The sequence below is a fragment of the Salmo trutta genome, chromosome 27 (genome assembly GCF_901001165.1).
Source record: "Salmo trutta chromosome 27, fSalTru1.1, whole genome shotgun sequence".
NCBI lineage: Eukaryota > Metazoa > Chordata > Actinopteri > Salmoniformes > Salmonidae > Salmo > Salmo trutta.
This window is the reverse complement of record NC_042983.1, coordinates 42,206,426-42,225,983: the sequence shown is the minus strand read 5'-3', so window position 1 is coordinate 42,225,983 and position 19,558 is coordinate 42,206,426. Positions and strand designations below refer to the sequence as shown.

General features: G+C 43.9%; 1 protein-coding gene across 2 annotated transcripts; it reads left to right on the top strand.

The window, feature by feature from the left end:
- Window positions 1–3,205: 3,205 nt before the first annotated feature.
- LOC115165031 (endothelial lipase) lies at window positions 3,206–15,908 on the top strand. Of its 2 annotated transcripts, none has more exons than XM_029718050.1 (10): window positions 3,206–3,305; window positions 10,697–10,881; window positions 11,012–11,191; window positions 12,135–12,246; window positions 12,550–12,774; window positions 13,038–13,280; window positions 13,797–13,917; window positions 14,227–14,457; window positions 14,914–15,021; window positions 15,192–15,908. In XM_029718050.1, exons 2-10 carry the CDS (start codon window positions 10,759–10,761, stop codon window positions 15,202–15,204), a joined length of 1,356 nt encoding a protein of 451 aa, XP_029573910.1. In that variant the 5' UTR covers window positions 3,206–3,305; window positions 10,697–10,758; the 3' UTR covers window positions 15,205–15,908. The 2 variants fall into 2 exon arrangements, with proteins under 2 accessions (XP_029573910.1, XP_029573909.1); XM_029718049.1 differs by lacking the exon at window positions 3,206–3,305 and adding an exon at window positions 8,948–9,232.
- Window positions 15,909–19,558: the final 3,650 nt, after the last annotated feature.

Genomic DNA, 19,558 nt, shown 5'->3' with positions numbered 1-19,558 from the left:
AAATTAACAAATTATTTTATTTTGTTGAATTTATATAACATTCCAACCTTGTTTAGCATTATCCAGTCTAGTTGTGGCATGATTCCAACGTTTTCATCCGTTTGCATCAGTTTAATTTTGGGGACTTTTATTTAGAAAGCGAACAGCCGATTGTACTCTTCTTGTTCGCGCTAATGTTGTTCAAGACACACACACACACACGGTCCGCCTCCCGCTGCTGCTGTGTCACGATCCAATGAGCAACGGCTGAAGGCATGCTGCTTGTAATACTGTCATATGCCCCTTCAGATACACATCAAGGTAGGTAGATACATGAAACAACCAAGACGTAGGTTAATTAACACTTTGTTCGTGTGTGGGTTTGTCTTTCATCAGTACCATGATGGTTGTCAACGTGTTTTACAGTATCGCAACCCCAAAGAACAAAACAGAAGCACAGTTTCCAGGAAAAAAAAGCTCCCTAGAAAGAAGAAACGAATTTTGGTTGAACCCGAGTTATGTAAAGTGTATGACCATAATCTAGTTTTGTGTGTGATTGATTGCTTGAAAACGTTATATACTGTTTGTCTTCCTGTCTCTTCCATGCTGACTGTTACTTGTTTAGCCTACATCATCTCTGTGTCTTGCTGCGTGTGTCATGTACCAATTCCACATTAGAAGTGCCCTCACAGGAACATAAATCTTTAATTGATAAACCTCTGAAGTGAAGTGAAGTTTGTAACTAACTCCATTCCAAAAACAAACAAAAAAAGATTAGAAGAATGGTGTAGTTTCTTTGTTGGCCACTTGAGTGCGATAGAGTTTAACTGATTAAATGGCTATTCCTTTTTAAGCGCAGGTACCGTAAGTAACCACATAGCAGAATAACAACTCTGTTTTAATAGTCTGCCAGAAGAAACTACACAGACAGCTAAACATGTCAAATTAAAATACCACCCTGAAATCTTCTTCTCATGGAAACTCCTTGAAACCTGTTCTTCCTGCAAACGTTCGCAACTTGATTATTATACCTTCCACTGATATTTATTCATGGTTGAAGATGTCTTCCCTTAAGAAAAAAAGATTGCAGTATAACTGCAGTACACTGTAGTATAACTGTAGTTAGAATGTAGTATAGCTGTAGCCAGAGTGCAGTATAACTAGTATAACTGTAGTTAGAGTGCAGTATAACTGTAGTCAGAGTGCAGTATAACTGTAGCCAGAGTGCAGTATAACTGTAGCCAGAGTTCAGTATAACTGTAGCCAGAGTGCAGTATAACTGTAGCCAGAGTTCAGTATAACTGTAGCCAGAATGTAGTATAACTGCAGTACACTGTAGTATAACTAGTTAGAATGTAGTATAACTGTAGTTAGAGTGCAGTATAACTGTAGCCAGAGTTCAGTATAACTGTAGCCAGAATGTAGCATAACTGCAGTACGCTGTAGTATAACTAATTAGAATGCAGTATAACTGTAGTTAGAATGTAGTATAATTGCAGTAGGGTGCAAATACTGCGTCCAAAATAACTCAGTTAAAAAAGAAAAAAAAGAAAAGTAATCTATCATCAGGTTGAAGAACACAGGACTAACCACACTTCCCTGAGGAGTACCATTGATCAAATCACATCGACAATTCTGACCCCAACCTCGTCTGTATGACTCGATCAAACAGGAAGTCCATGATCCAGTTATATAGTCGTCCGACCAATACCCGACGCACTCAACTTGATCAACAACCCTTCCCTCCACATGGTATCGTAAAACTTTCTCAATGTCAAAAATGACGCAACACTCATCACCTCTTAACGGTCACCGTGGCAGACCTCCCTCTCCTGAACCCGCTCTGTGCTACACTCATCAAACCCCTAACTTCCAAGAAAATACCTCATCCTCCATCAACTTACATGTGTTGAATGTCAGCTCGATAGGCCTATAACTGTCCGACCAGGTGGGATCTAATCAGAGTATATCAAAGCCGATGCCACATTTTTTTAACTGACGGCTTTACCCAAATGTATTCTGGCTCTGGTTCTACCCATTGGTTTCTGGACCAATCAGACGGCTCCCCGAAATGTGTTGGCATTCAGTGAAGTGTCGGGGATGTACTCAGATCCAGGCTCATTGTGTCTGTGTTTGGCCAGAGCAAGGAGTCTGGGTTGCCAAGCAACAATAGAGTAGCCTAGGTAGCTGAATGACACATTGTTGCCTTGCCAAACAACAACAACAACCTGAAAAACAGACTGGCGTCCAGACCTGGAGAACAGACTGGCGTCCAGACCTGGAAAACAGACTGGCGTCCAGACCTGGAGAACAGACTGGCGTCCAGACCTGGAGAACAGACTGGCGTCCAGACCTGGAGAACAGACTGGCGTCCAGACCTGGAGAACAGACTGGCGTCCAGACCTGGAGAACAGACTGGCGTCCAGACCTGGAGAACAGACTGGCGTCCAGACCTGGAAAACAGACTGGCGTCCAGACCTGGAGAACAGACTGGCGTCCAGACCTGGAGAACAGACTGGCGTCCAGACCTGGAGAACAGACTGGCGTCCAGACCTGGAGAACAGACTGGCGTCCAGACCTGGAGAACAGACTGGCGTCCAGACCTGGAGAACAGACCTACTGACATATTTAATGACTACGACTGTCCAATAAACCAACCCTGAACTCCTTCAGCCTAGCAGACATGTGTGTGTGTGTGTGTGTGTGTGTGTGTGCGCGTGTGTGAGTGAGTTTGTGTTAAACATACATTCCATATGTTCACAAGGACATAAAGCCCGACCGACCATATTAATGCATGGTTGGATGCGGATGCCTTTGTGCCACAAATAGACCATGGGGGGGGGGGGGGGGGGGGGGGGGGGGGTCAGGTTGATGTTAGACAGTGATCACTTACACATTACTACATGTATGTTGTCATTTACAAGGGATGATTTCCGGGTTGGAAAAGCCATGACGCTAACCACTTGAACAGAGAGCTAACCTATTAGACATCTCTTAGCTGCCACAGGGTGTTACAGAAGGATCATAATCTATCCATCCATATAGAGTGGATGTGTATGATTAGGGCCCCGTTTATATCTATAGTCACTAGATCAACACTCAGACTCTAACCTAGTGTAGCAGGTGTAAATTAGAGAGAGAGAGAGAGAGAGAGAAAAAAAACTGTTTGGGGAGGTTCTCTTCTGCACTGTTCAACCAATCCAGTAAATGTGGAGGAGGAGTTCAGATGTGTCGCCATATTGAAGGGCGACTGCACTTCCTGATTTGGCCTCGTTTTTGAAGACTGCTCTTTAAGAAACGTTAGCGGCCGTGACGGAAAGCCAAACGTAAGTTGTCTTGGGGTGTTGTTTTATGTGGGTGTGGCGGATGTTCGCATATCATACCTTTGCAGGTACTGTTGTTTGTCCCTCCCGAGTCACCGTAGCAACAACATAACCACTTCCTTAAAAATAGTCAAAATTAATCAAAGAGAAATAAGACCTTGGTGAGGTGGTCTTGGTACCGCAATTTTACATCTAGCTAAGGTGTTTGGTGCAGTATTTCTCAAGTTAAAAACATTTGCATGAAAAAGTAGTCAGTGCACTGCTCTACAATCTATGGAGACAGGAAAGTCTGGGTGCGAGCTCAGGGCTGATTTCTGAGAAAAATAACACGGCTACAACTTCCTCATTAGCTGTCAAACTATCTTAAATAAAGAACAAGCTACAAGCTGTTTATCAGTGCAACAACAACAACAAAATCACTTGCTAACTAAGTTCCCACTCTTGTGTGTGTTTTTTTGTTTGTTTTAATGACGCTAGGAAGTCAGGCACATTGAGCAGCCAGGCTGAAACCAGCTGATAGACTGAAACCAGCTGATAGACTGAAACCAGCTGATAGACTGAAACCAGCTGATAGAGAGCAACCAGCTGATAGACTGAAACCAGCTGATAGACTGAAACCAGCTGATAGACTGAAAACAGCTGATAGACTGAAACCAGCTGATAGAGCACAACCAGCTGATAGAGAGCAACCAGCTGATAGAGAGCAACCAGCTGATAGACTGAAACCAGCTGATAGAGAGCAACCAGCTGATAGACTGAAACCAGCTGATAGACTGAAACCAGCTGATAGAGCAACCAGCTGATAGACTGAAACCAGCTGATAGACTGAAACCAGCTGATAGACTGAAACCAGCTGATAGACTGAAACCAGCTGATAGAGAGCAACCAGCTGATAGAGAGCAACCAGCTGATAGACTGAAACCAGCTGATAGAGCACAACCAGCTGATAGACTGAAACCAGCTGATAGACTGAAACCAGCTGATAGACTGAAACCAGCTGATAGACTGAAACCAGCTGATAGAGAGCAACCAGCTGATAGAGAGCAACCAGCTGATAGACTGAAACCAGCTGATAGAGAGCAACCAGCTGATAGACTGAAACCAGCTGATAGACTGAAACCAGCTGATAGACTGAAACCAGCTGATAGAGAGCAACCAGCTGATAGACTGAAACCAGCTGATAGACTGAAACCAGCTGATAGAGCAACCAGCTGATAGACTGAAACCAGCTGATAGACTGAAACCAGCTGATAGACTGAAACCAGCTGATAGAGCACAACCAGCTGATAGACTGAAACCAGCTGATAGACTGAAACCAGCTGATAGACTGAAACCAGCTGATAGAGCACAACCTTGCTAACTAAGTTCCAACTCTTGTGCGTGTGTTTTTGTTTGTTTTAATGACACTAGGAAGTCAGGCATATTAAGCAGCCAGGCTGAAACCAGCTGATAGACTGAAACCAGCTGATAGACTGAAACCAGCTGATAGAGCAACCAGCTGATAGACTGAAACCAGCTGATAGAGCACAACCAGCTGATAGACTGAAACCAGCTGATAGACTGAAACCAGCTGATAGACTGAAACCAGCTGATAGAGCACAACCTTGCTAACTAAGTTCCAACTCTTGTGCGTGTGTTTTTGTTTGTTTTAATGACACTAGGAAGTCAGGCACATTGAGCAGCCAGGCTGAAACCAGCTGATAGACTGAAACCAGCTGATAGACTGAAACCAGCTGATAGACTGAAACCAGCTGATAGACTGAAACCAGCTGATAGAGCACAACCTTGCTAACTAAGTTCCAACTCTTGTGTGTGTGTTTTTGTTTGGTTTAATGACACTAGGAAGTCAGGCACATTGAGCAGCCAGGCTGAAACCAGCTGATAGACTGAAACCAGCTGATAGACTGAAACCAGCTGATAGAGCACAACCTTGCTAACTAAGTTCCAACTCTTGTGCGTGTGTTTTTGTTTGTTTTAATGACACTAGGAAGTCAGGCACATTGAGCAGCCAGGCTGAAACCAGCTGATAGACTGAAACCAGCTGATAGACTGAAACCAGCTGATAGACTGAAACCAGCTGATAGACTAAAACCAGCTGATAGACTGAAACCAGCTGATAGACTGAAACCAGCTGATAGAGCACAACCTTGCTAACTAAGTTCCAACTCTTGTGCGTGTGTTTTTGTTTGTTTTAATGACACTAGGAAGTCAGGCACATTGAGCAGCCAGGCTGAAACCAGCTGATAGACTGAAACCAGCTGATAGACTGAAACCAGCTGATAGACTGAAACCAGCTGATAGAGCACAACCTTGCTAACTAAGTTCCAACTCTTGTGCGTGTGTTTTTGTTTGTTTTAATGACACTAGGAAGTCAGGCACATTGAGCCTGCCAGGCTGAAACCAGCTGATAGACTGAAACCAGCTGATAGAGCACAACCTTGCTAACTAAGTTCCAACTCTTGTGTGTGTGTTTTTGTTTGTTTTAATGACACTAGGAAGTCAGGCACATTGAGCAGCCAGGCTGAAACCAGCTGATAGACTGAAACCAGCTGATAGACTGAAACCAGCTGATAGACTGAAACCAGCTGATAGACTGAAACCAGCTGATAGAGAGCAACCAGCTGATAGACTGAAACCAGCTGATAGACTGAAACCAGCTGATAGACTGAAACCAGCTGATAGAGAGCAACCAGCTGATAGACTGAAACCAGCTGATAGACTGAAACCAGCTGATAGAGAGCAACCAGCTGATAGACTGAAACCAGCTGATAGACTGAAACCAGCTGATAGAGAGCAACCAGCTGATAGACTGAAACCAGCTGATAGACTGAAACCAGCTGATAGAGAGCAACCAGCTGATAGACTGAAAACCAGCTGATAGACTGAAACCAGCTGATTGACTGAAACCAGCTGATAGACTGAAACCAGCTGATAGAGCACAACCAGCTGATAGACTGAAACCAGCTGATAGAGAGCAACCATATCCATCCCACTGAGAGGTAGCAGCACTTAAGGAGGCAGCATGCTGCAATGACATGAAAGGGCTTTGGTTATTTGTAACAGCAGGTGTAATATGTCCACTAATGGTGTCCAACGTTTTGATGAAGCAGAGATTAAAAATATCCATCTATCTTTATCAGCACGGAGACTCAGATGAGCTTTCAATAGAATCATTTAGTCATTCCTTCTCGAGCATTAAGTCACAACGAGGGTTGTTAACAGTGCTGACAACGCTATTTAACACAAGCCTAATAAAACACATTAGAAAGCACATCGGCAACATCTGATAGGCCTAACTGCTTGTTTATCTAAGAGTATAGAGACGTCAGAGAGAGAGAGAGAGAGAGAGAGACGCTGTGTGTTTCATAAATTCAAGGGAATCTCCTCAGCTCCTGCCGAGGCGCCAGCGGGTAGCAGGTGTACATATCTCCAGCTAAACGTCCTACTGCGCGCTCATGTATGTGTGTAAACACTGGTATTATTGTAGCCAGGGCCTTGCGTGAGTGAGCCTATTCTTCCCATCATCAATTGAAACTCCGTCAGTGAGCAGCCTTGGCACCTCGCCAGAGAGAGAGAGAGAGAGAGAGAGAGAGAGAGGTAAACAATCCCCTCCCCCATCGCTCGCGGGGCCTTTAAACGTTCCCATGGGCTTGCAGAGGGTGATACTTTTCTCCAGCCAAATGCCTGTTTTAATTGTCTCTTCTTCTCAGAATATAAGCCTATAGAATATAATATAACTTTTTTTGTCCATGCGAGGGTGGACATTTTCTTGTTATCGTGCTCTATTGAATGCAACCTGAAGCTACACAAATTATACTGAACAAAAATGTAAACATAACATGCAACAATCTCAAATATGTTTTATGATTTACAGTTCATATACAATAAATCAGTCAGTAGAAATATATTCATTAGGCCCTAATCTATGGATTTCACATGGCTGGGCAGGGGTGCAGCCATGGGTGGGCCTGGGAGGTCATTGGCCCACCCACTTGGCAGCCAGGCCCACCCACTGGCGAGCCAGGCCCAGCCAATTAGAATGAGTTTATCCCCACAAAAGGCTTTATTACAGACAGAAATACTCCTCGGCACCCCCTCTTCCCCCTACTCAGATGCTCCCGCAGGTGAAGAAGCTGGATGTGGAGGTCCTGGGCTGCCATGGTTACACGTGGTCTGCGGTTGTAAGGCAGGTTGGATGTACTGCCAAATTCTCTAAAACGATGTTGGAGATGACTTATGGTAGAGAAATAAACATTAAATTATCTGGCAACAGTTCTGGTTGACATTCCTGCAGTCAGCATGCCAATTGCACACTCCCTAAAAAGTTGAGACATCTGTGGCATTGTACTGTGTTACAAAACTGCACATTTTAAAGTGGCCTTTTATTGTCCCCAACACAAGGTGCACCTGTGTAATGATCATGCTGTTTAATCAGCTTCTTGATATGCCAAACCTGTCAGGTGGATGGATTATCTTGGCATAGTAGAAATGCCCACTAACATGGATGTAAACAAATTTGTGCACAAAATTTGAGAACATTTCTGGGATCTTTTTATTTCAGCTCATGAAACATGGGACCATCACTTTACATGTTGCGTTTTATATTTCTGTTCAGTAAACATGCATACAGTTGAATACACTTAAAGGCTCACAGCTTTACACTTTACTGCTGCTTGTTGCCTGCCTACCTGTCCTGTATGTCTAGATTTTGGAGCCGGCTTATGTTAGAGAAATGAACATTACATTTTCTGGCAACAGCTCTGGTTGACATTCCTGCAGTCAGCATGCCAGTTGCACACTCCCTAAAAAGTTGAGACATCTGTGGCATTGTATTGTGTGACAAAACTGCACATTTTAAAGTGGCCTTTTATTGTCCCCAACACAAGGTGCACCTGAGTAATGATCATGCTGTTTAATCAGCTTCTTGATATGCCCCACCTGTCAGGTGGATGGATTATCTTGGTAAAGGAGACATGCTCACTAATAGGGATGTTAACACATTTGTGGCATAAACAGAAACATTTTAGAGAAATATATTTATTTCGCTTATGGAACATTTGTGTGTTTAAAAAAAAAAATAATTCAGCTCATGAAACATAGGACCAACAGTTTACATGTTGCACTTCTATTTTTCTAAAGTTGAATAATTGCTAATCACAATTAGACAATAACATTTCCTCTCTGAAACACACACACACAAAAAAATCGATCTCTCTGTGTTTTGACTGTCAAACCATAGCCTCTATAAATGTGAGTGGTTACTATGGGGTACATGGCAAAGGGAGGTCCAGTTTGACTTGAAGATTTAGAGACAAAAGCATGCTGCCTACAGGTTATGACATGTTGTAACTGAGATATTAGCATTTCTCTTCCATACCTCACTGTAGCCTAGCTGTGTACTCAGTGTAGTCTGCTCCACATATTCAGAGCCATAAGGGTGCAAATCACATAGTTTTGTTTTCAGACATGGCCCATGAAAGGGTTAAAAAGAATTAACGTGAGAAGCTACTACAAACTCATTCATCCTTTTCTTCACCACGCCTTTAAAACGTAAACAAATGGGGGCTTGACCAATTACAGGCCTAGAATTCCCACGTAGCGATCTGCCGATGATCAGATGACTAAAGGAGAAACTATTTAAATCTGTAATGAGAAACTTGATGCAAGTTCATACATTCACGCTGCTGCTACCGGTTTTTTAGGCACATACGAACCACTGCCGCCGGCTTTCATTGACACTAGGTTCATTGGACAGGCTCAGTGAAAACACCAACTGTGAACCTTCCAGTTATTATCTAAACAACTAACGCGCTTTACATTTTTTATTTTTTTAGAAGAAATGAAAAATAACACCCTTTTGTTGTGGAGTTTCTCACTTTGTGCAGTTGCATTCTTTGTGTCGGGAGCGGAAGAGAACACCGTTTTCAAAGGTAAAATGACATTAAATCCAATCTCAAACTGTTTCATTGACTTTAAAACCATATTCGGATAGCCTGCCCTAAATATAAATATTAGGTTAGATTACCCACTGGAGGTTTGAGTCGTGAGGGAGAGACACCATGAAGAAAGGGTCAATGACTCCTAAGGCAGTTTTCGTGTGAGTTGGAAAAGTGACTTAGGAAGGGAGTTACTTTTCTCCAGCCACATCCCTGTTTTAATTGTCTCTTCTAGTTCTCAGAATATAAGCCTATATAATCTAACTTTTTTTGTCCATGCCAGGGTGGACATTTTCTTGTTATCGCGCTCTATTGAATGCAACCCGAAGCCACACACATTATACTGAACAAAAATGTAACATAACTTGTTCAATGTGGCGCAAAACCCGGACAAGACGCCACGTCTCCTGTTCCATATTGAATTGAGATTTTAAACTAAATCGGTCTAAATTCCAATGTTACATTCCGATTATCTTAAAATGTTTACATGGAAGCAATTTTATGTAAAGTCCACAGAATTCCACTATCCTGTTCTGTTCCTGAGAGGAATTTATGCTCATGTGCCAGTCGTAACAAAGTTATCTAAATATTTTCCATGCGATTTTTCTAAATTTCTATCCTGACTACAGTAGGACCAACTTGCCTCGTTTTTTTTTTTTTAAACTCTGCCGATATCTTGAGTGTTCGTGTGAACGCGTGTCAGTACGAGCACGACCAGTGTAAAACAGTTTGGGCAGCTCTGGAGTGCGGAGATGTGGCCGTGCGCCAGTAGCAGAAAGGCCACTGTAGTAATTAATGTGCGCCGAGTTTAACACGTGTAGACTACAGTAAAATGCTTACAACAATGCACAGTAAAAGGGCATTTTTTGTAATAAAATAACAAGGGCACTATATACAAGGAGCAGGCCTACTCGTATCTAGTTAATGTGCAGCGGTATGAGGTAGCTCTATGTACATGTAGTTAAAGTGACTAGGCAATCAGGAAGGATAAATCGGTGGTGGTGGGGGGGGGGTAAGCCATTTGATATCGGCATAGCTGCTGTATGACCTACATGGCTTAACTGTATAGGTTACACTGTCTGTACTACACTGAACAGGTGACTTCAGGGCGTTGTCATAGAAATAATTGCTAAAGATTAAAGATTGCTTTTCAGCAACAGCTTCCTCTCCCCTCTGTACTACACTGAGTTGATCTGTGGAAGGGGTGATTAAAAAAGATGATTTAAAAACCGTGGAATGGAAAAGCAAAGCTCCTGATAGATATTCACACTATTTATTTCACCAGTCTGGTGCACTGAATGGAAGATGAAGAATCCAGGACAACACTGAGGTGCATCTAGAGAGAACGCTAATACTGATGTTCCTCTCCCTCGGTTTCCTCTCCCTCTGTTTCCTCTCTCCCTGTTTCCTCTCCCCCCTCTGTCTTCCTCTTCCTTCACTCCTCTCTCTCTTTCTCAGATGAGGAGTTTAAAGTGCCACATGGTGAGAATGAGACGGTCCATGACCGGATCACATACAACATGAGGAAGAGTCTGGATCTAGATGTGGACGGCTGCATCCTGGTGCCTGGTGAGAAGAGGAGTCTGCTGGACTGTGGATTCAACGTCACTGCCAAGACTATCTTTATTATCCACGGCTGGACGGTAAAACACAGACTCCCTTATAGACTACCCTCCCACAGTTTGCTTCAATGACTCTTTGTGTTTTTTAGAAGAGAGTGTGAGTGTGTGACAGTTTGAGGATCGCTGACTCTTTGAGAACCTCCCTCTCCAGATGAGCGGGATGTTTGAGAGTTGGATGCGAAAGCTGGTGGCGGCCATGATGCAGCGAGAACCAGAGGCCAACGTGGTCATCGTTGAATGGTTGCCCATGGCCCACCAGCTCTACCCTGACGCTGTCAACCACACCCACCAAGTCGGCCTCAGCGTCGCCACCACCATCAACTGGCTCCAGGTGTGTAATTGATTTGAATTTATTTGATAGTTCTGTGGCGTCTTCTATTGGTGAAAAGGGCTGGTTTGTATACATTGATCTCTAGGCTTACTAATACTGACAGAGGACAGGACTGTCTCCAGTAGCTTAGCGAGTGGAGATGGCTCCAGGACACATGGAGTCCAGTGTGTTAGAGCACAGCTGAGTAGCCTAACACCCTTCCAAGCCCACCAACTGGCTACTGTAGTAGTAATAATGTGTTGCGCAGGATTGGCTGGCAGGGAAGTTTCCCTTAGCAACAGAACACCTGGGAAGCTGCTGGAAACCTTTGCAGGTGTTGGTGGGAACTCTGGGATTCTAGAATCCCCAACGGGAGTTCTGGGTATACTGTCATTTCCATTTGGTTGGTCGGGACTCGGCAGATACTCTTGAGGAAGAGTTGTCCTGTATCTAGTTTGCGATGGGGAATCGCTCTCATCACGAGCCAATGGCTGCATTCGCAGTCCTCTCCCCCCTCATTCGTGACTTGACTTCCACTAAAAGCAGAGGACTGGGTTTAGTTAAAATCCACCTTACTGCTTTCCTTTTTACCCATCTAGTCTGTTCAGATGGATGATTGAGGGAAAGGAGGCTATTTAACAGTAATGGGACGTATCCAACGTCCCATTATGGCCCTGTCCCCTGAACCAGACCAGGACATGGTTGACACGCAAGCCCAGGGTTCAGGCTGTGGATAGGGGAGTAGATTGAGGCAGAAGGTAGAGGTGCTGTTGCATGGAAGGAAGAGCGGGAACGTATTCTGCCCTCATTATCTCCACTGGGATTGGCTGGTGCCCAGGGAATGACTGACTGCTATTGGCCGAGGGCCAGGTCTTGTTCAGTGTGTGTGTGTGGGGGGGTGTAGCAGCAGCTGATGTGTGTGTGTGTGTGTGTGTGTGTGTGTGGGTTGTCTTGTATCCGATAGGAGGAACAGCAGATGCCCTTGCAGAATGTGCACCTGATTGGCTACAGCTTGGGGGCCCATGTGGCGGGTTACGCTGGCACGTTTGTGCGAGGGAGCGTCGGCCGAATCACAGGTAAGTGGCTCGAAGATGGTATGACATCACTCAATGTTGCTCCATACAATGTTGGAACGGTGCCAAGCTCCCGTAAATGTAACTCCATACTAGTCCAATAGGAAACAAGTACCCATTAGGGTAAATCTCCATATAGTCAAATATCTATCTAGCGTCAACATGTCTTTATGGAGCGACGGATGTGTTAAGATGTCTATAGTTTCGGTGTATTGACTGCAGAAGCTGTATGCCTACAGATCTTAGACACAACCCCTCTCTTGTCCACCAAATGAGACATTCCTGTTTCTCCCATCTCTCCTATAGGTCTAGATCCGGCAGGGCCCATGTTTGAGGGGGTGGGGGATGAGAAGCGCCTGTCTTCGGACGACGCTGACTTCGTGGACGTCCTGCATACGTACACGCGCGAGGCGCTGGGCGTGAGCATTGGCATCCAGCAGCCAATCGGAGACATCGACATCTACCCCAATGGAGGAGATGTGCAGCCGGGCTGTGACCTGACCAGCGTCCTGACCAGCGCCGCCGGAGGAAGTGAGTGTCCACACTGAGTAGTCACCGAGACGCAGAAAGAAGTTTCTGAGACCAACATTTCTGAATCTTTCCCAAATTCAGTTAATGTGTGTGTGTGTGTGTCTCTCGCTTGGTGGATTCTCTTGTAATACAGTCGCTCCTGGTTCCAGGAATCCTCCAAACAAGATTTCTGAAACTCAGGGAATTCTGCAAGCTTAACTTAGACACAGTACTGTACTGGTTTTGCTGTTGTGAGTTAATCTAACCCGTTCTTCCCTCTTCAGACTTCATGGATGTGATGAAGTGTGAGCACGAACGAGCCGTACACCTGTTTGTGGACTCTCTGATTAGCAAGGAACACACAAGCTTCGCCTACCAGTGCACAGACTCTGAACGCTTCAAGAAGGGCATCTGCCTGAGCTGTCGTAAGAACCGCTGCAACCAGATGGGTTACAACGCCAAGAAGACGAGGAAGAGGCGCAATAGCAAGATGTACCTGAAGACTCGTGCCGACACACCCTTCGGAGGTGAGCTGTGTTTTTGTAGCCCTATGGTCAACTGTGTATCCAGGTTCTAGTTTTTTCTTTTCTCTAACTTACATGTGGGCTCTGGGTTAATATCCTCCTGCCGTGGGCTCTGGGTTAATATCCTCCTGCCGTGGGCTCTGGGTTAATATCCTCCTGCCGTGGGCTCTGGGTTAATATCCTCCTGCCGTGGGCTCTGGGTTAATATCCTCCTGCCGTGGGCTCTGGGTTAATATCCTCCTGCCGTGGGCTCTGGGTTAATATCCTCCTGCCGTGGGCTCTGGGTTAATATCCTCCTGCCGTGGGCTCTGGGTTAATATCCTCCTGCAGTTATAAATCTACATCTGCTTTAATGCCTTTTTCTTATCCTTTAGCTACTGGTACTGATATCTCAACTTGTTTTTGACACGCCTTGCAGTCATAAAGCTACTGTAATCTCCTGTGTAAGCTTAAAGCCTTGCCCCCTAGTGTTGATAAAAGTGATTTTTAAACCTCTTGTGCTGTGTTTGTCCCTCCTAGGGATCCATTACCAGATGAAGATGCATGTGTTCAACAGAAAGCAGGCTGATAATGCTGACCCGACCTTCTATGTGAAACTGTATGGCGCTCACAACGACAGCCAAGACCTTCACGTAGACATGTGAGTACATGGTATTACTATACTGTATCCTATACTAGACCTAACCCAAGATGATAGAACTTTGAGTTGTACTATTGCACCGACCATTGTTAACTTGTACTAGGTCTCAAAGCTGTGTGTTGGGGGGAAAATCTCTGTACTTGAATGGGTGAAGTTAGGATTGTGGTGCAGCTCATTTGAATGTGTGGGTTTTGATCTAGCCCGTAACTTCTCACTTAATAGCAAATAAGTGAAGACTATTTACTGTATGTAGATGACCTGTGATTGACCCTTTTGTGTGTGTGTGTGTGTCCCCCCCCCCACTTCCAGTCCTAACAAAGTGGGTTTGAACCTGACCAACACCTTCCTGGTCTTCACCGAGGACGACATTGGGGACCTGCTGAAGATCCGTCTGAGCTGGGAGGGGGCGTCTGAGTCCTTCGGGTCCTTCTGGAAAAACATTAAGAAGAACTTCTGGGACTGGAAGAGCAGCAGCAAGCCCACCAACCAGATGTTGGAGGTCCGTAGGATCCGTGTCAAGTGTGGAGAAACTCAGAAGAAGTAAGTTGGGGTGGGAGAACAGCAGCAGCCATTTTGTTTTAGAAATACTAGTTGTATTCCCACTGGGTGGTTCACCATGCGAAGTCGACCATCTGTGATTTTTGATAATACGCTCATAAACTGGGATGTTGTCATTAGTCAATTATACATTTTGTTCTTTTCACTTTATGAACGTATTTAGTGTCTTGCTCTTTGCCTTTTTTGTGTTGTCTTACACTTCTCGTATTGACCAGTTTCCTTGTTTCCTTGTTTCCTTGTTTCCTTGTTTCCTTGTTTCCTTGTTTCCTTGTTTCCTTGTTTCCTTGTTTCCGCTTGTTTCCTTGTTTCCGCTTGTTTCCTTGTTTCCGCTTGTTTCCTTGTTTCCGCTTGTTTCCTTGTTTCCGCTTGTTTCCTTGTTTCCGCTTGTTTCCTTGTTTCCGCTTGTTTCCTTGTTTCCGCTTGTTTGTGCTTGTGTAGGTTCACGTTCTGTGCCCAGGACCCCTCGTTGACCGAGATCACTCCAGGACAGGGGATCACGTACGTCAAGTGTCGCGATGGCTGGGAGGTAAAACCCAGTAAAAAAAGGTACACTGCCCAGTCAAATAGTGTGTATTGTTGAATTCCCTAACGGTGTCTTATTTGACTCTGTATAAAATCTGTATTACTTTAAAACCATTAGACAAAGTCCTGAGATTGTCTTGATGTATTTTTCAATCATGTATATTGACTGTTCCTCTTGTTTTGTTTATTGACAGGTTACACATATAAGGATTCTGGACTTCAACGATCAATACACTGTCGCCATGGGGACCCGAAGGCGGAAGGAAAGAACCGCCGTCGATTCGTGATGAGCACCTGGATGGTTTCCGTTGGTTACTGATGCTCACATGACTCTGGTCGCTGTCAAATGGGACGACGGGAGGCACGATCTGTGGGGAGGGGTGGGCGGTCCTTAGGTGTACTGTCTGTCAGTATTGTCTGACGAGTCTTAGTGTTCCTTTGTTCAGACTGGATTAGGAAAATGGTGTTAAATGTGTTATCGGACATCCCCCCCCCCAACAAACCTAGTCTCTTTACTGTATATTTTTTTATTAATTTATGAAGAATGGAAGCACTGCAAGACCAAGCTTTATTTATCAACCCCCAAGTACACCTTGTACTGATGCACATTACATTTGAATCGTTTAATATTTGTGAGCTGCAGTATTTTGTCTGCTTGCGTTTTGCGTGTGTGCACGTCATTTGTATAGTATGACCGTGTGTGTGCGAGCGTGTCTTTTTGGGTAGAGCGAGCCGAGTGAGATTAACGTGAATACACTGTATAACTGAAGGAGGTGACTGGCTACGTGCACATGATCTTTCACTGTATTGTGACTTCTGTGTACCATAGTAGTTTGTGTATATAATGTAACTAACATTATTATTATTATTATTTTTTTTTTCCTAAATAAATTAAATTCACTTATTTTTAATTCTGTTTTGACCTTTTATCTTCGGCTGGATGGCCATACTAAGGTGTGGTCTAAAGTTTTGGCTTTTAAGTATAGAATAGGTGAGTCAAGGTATAGAATACTTGAAAATACAAGGTTTACTAACAGGGTAGTGCACTACTAAAATATAGCACTCATTTGAGTTGCTCTAACTTATTAAGCCCCAAAAATCTGCATTTCTCAGAGTCCATAGTGCAGTGACTATAAGTTTACATAATGAGTTAAGTCTAATTACAGTGCATTCGGAAAGTATTCAGACCCTTTGACTTTCTCCACATGTTCGTTACGTTACAGCCTTATTCTAGAATATGATTTAAAACATAAATCCTTAATCTACACACTGCCCCATAATGACAAAGCTAAAACAGGTTTTTAGACATTTTTGCAGATTTATTAAAGTATTTCTTTACATTCAGTACCAGTCAAATTTGGACACCTACTCATTCAAGGGTTTTTCTTTAACTATAATGTAGATTAATAGTGAAGACAAACTATGAAATAACACACATGGAATCATGTAGTAACCAAAAGTATTAAATCAAAATAAATTTGAGATTTTTCAAAGTAGCCACCCTTTGCCTTTGCCTTTGCCTTGACAGCTTTGTAAATGCTTGGTGTTCTCTCAACCAGATTCATGAGGTATTCACATGGAATGCATTTCAATTAACCGGTGACTTGTTAATTTGAGGAATTTCCTTAATGCATTTGAGCCAATCAGTTGTGTTACAAGGTAGGGGTGGTATACAGAAGACAGCCCTATTTGGTAAAAGACCAAGTCCATATTATGGCAAGAACTGCTCAAACGAGCAAAGAGAAACAGCAGTCCATTAATTTAAAACATGGTCAGCCAATCTGGAACATTTCAAGAACTTTGACAGTTAATTCGAGTGCAGAAAACCCACAGGACAGTAGATCTCCAGGAAGAGGGTTGGACTGAAAACCCACAGGACGGTAGATCTCCAGGAAGAGGGTTGGACTGAAAACCTACAGGACAGTAGATCTCCAGGAAGAAGGTTGGACTGAAAACCCACAGGACAGTAGATCTCCAGGAAGAGGGTTGGACTGAAAACCTACAGGACAGTAGATCTCCGAGAAGAGGGTTGGACTGAAAACCTACAGGACCAGTAGATCTCCAGGAAGAGGGTTGGGCTGCCCTGCCCAGGAAGAGGGTTGGACTGAAAACCTACAGGACAGTAGATCTCCAGGAAGAGGGTTGGACTGAAAACCCACAGGACAGTAGATCTCCAGGAAGAGGGTTGGACTGAAAACCTACAGGACAGTAGATCTCTGAGAAGAGGGTTGGACTGAAAACCTACAGGACCAGTAGATCTCCAGGAAGAGGGTTGGGCTGCCCTGCCCAGGAAGAGGGTTGGACTGAAAACCTACAGGACAGTAGATCTCCAGGAAGAGGGTTGGACTGAAAACCCACAGGACAGTAGATCTCCAGGAAGAGGGTTGGACTGAAAACCTACAGGACAGTAGATCTCCAGGAAGAGGGTTGGACTGAAAACCTACAGGACGGTAGATCTCCAGGAAGAGGGTTGGCTAGCCCTGCCCAGGAAGAGGGTTGGACTGAAAACCTACAGGACGGTAGATCTCCAGGAAGAGGGTTGGCTAGCCCTGCCCAGGAAGAGGGTTGGACTGAAAACCTACAGGACGGTAGATCTCCAGGAAGAGGGTTGGCTAGCCCTGCCCTAGATATACAGTACCAGTCCAAAGTTGGACACACCTACTCATACAAGGGTTTCAAATTTGAGATTCTTCAAAGTAGCCACCCTTTGCCTTGACAGCTTTGCACACTCTTGGCGTTCTCTCAACTAGCTTCATGAGGTATTCACATGGAATGCATTTCAATTAACAGGTGTGCCTTGTTAAAAAGATAATTTGTGGAATTTCTTTCCTTCTTAATGCGTTTGAGCCAATCAGTTGTGTTTTGACAAGGTAGGGGTGGTATACAGAAGACAGACCTATTTGGTAAAAGATCAAGTCCATATTATGGCAAGAACAGGTCAAATAAGCAAAGAGAAATGACAGTCCATCATTACTTTAAGACATGAAGGCCAGTCAATGCGGAACATTTCAAGAACTTTGAAAGTTTCTTCAAGTGCAGTCGCAAAAACCATCAAGCGCTATGATGAAACTGGCTCTCATGAGGTCCACCACAGGAAAGGAAGACCCAGAGTTACCTCTGCTGCAGAGCATACGTCCATTAGAGTTACCTGCCTCAGAAGTTGCATCCCAAATAAATGCTTTACAGAGTAAAAGTAAGACACATCTCAACATCAACTGTTCAGAGGAGACTGCGTGAATCAGGCCTTCATGGTCAAATTTCTGCAATGAAACCACTACTTAAGGACGCCAAAAAGAAGAAGAGACTTGCTTGGGCAAAGAAACACGAGCAATGGACATTAGACTGGTGAAAATCTGTCCAAATTTGAGATTTTTGGTTCCAACCGCCGTGTCTTTGTGAGACGCAGAGTAGGTGAACGGATGATCTCCGTATGTGTGGTTCCCACCGTGAAGCATGGAGGAGGAGGTGTGATGCTGCTTTGCTGGTGACACTGTCTGTGAATTATTTAGAATTCAAGGCACACTTAACCAGCATGGCTACCACAGCATTCTACAGTGATAGGGACTATCATTTTTAAACAGGACAATGACCCAAAACACTTCCAGGCTGTGTAAGGGCTGTTTGACCAAGGAGAGTGATGGAGTGCTGCATTAGATGATCTGGCCTCTACAATCATCCGACCTCAACCCAATTGAGATGGTTTGGGATGAGTTGGACTGCAGAAGTGAAGGAAAAGCAGCCACAACACATTTTTCAGAGTTCCTCTGTGGAGATGGTAGAACCTTCCAGAAGGACAACCATCTCTTCAGCACTTTACCAATCAGGCCTTTATAATAGAGTGGCCAGATGGAAGCCACTCCTCAGTAAAAAGCGCATGAAAGGCAGACGTTTAACTACGAATGCACACTCAATCAAATTCCCCACGTTCAGTGGTGGGACAAGAGGAGATCAGGAAATCACCCCTCTCAATCCTCCCTAAAGCTCGTTGTAGTTTAAAAAAAAACACGTGATTACCCTCAAATACGTCACTGAGGATAACATCTGGAAAATAACCATTTGATCTGCAGCTACATGTTTTTGATGCTAAATTAGTTTAGAAAGTATTCAGACCCCTTGACTTTTTCCCACATTTTGTTTTACGCTACAGCCTTATTCTAAAATGTATTAAATCGTTTTTTCCCCTTCTCATCAATCTACACACAATACCCCATAATGACAAAGCAAAAACAGGTTTTTGGAAATGTTTGCAAAACAAACAGAAATATCACATTTATATACGTTTTCAGACTTGGAGCGAGTACGCATATGAAGCGGCTATGTTGAGCGTAAAAGTGATAGTTTGAAACATGTCTTATACGCTAGATTTAGAGTTATTTTGCAACTTTAGATGTGAATGATACCAACCTTAGAATGTCTTAGAGATCAAAACATATTATTTATATATATATATATATATATATGGGCTGTATGATGCGACTACAGGCTATTGATGATCTGAGAAGTAACAAAAACAATCTTGCATTCTGTTCCTTGCCTCAGGCTCTGTTCTCTCATCAAGTTA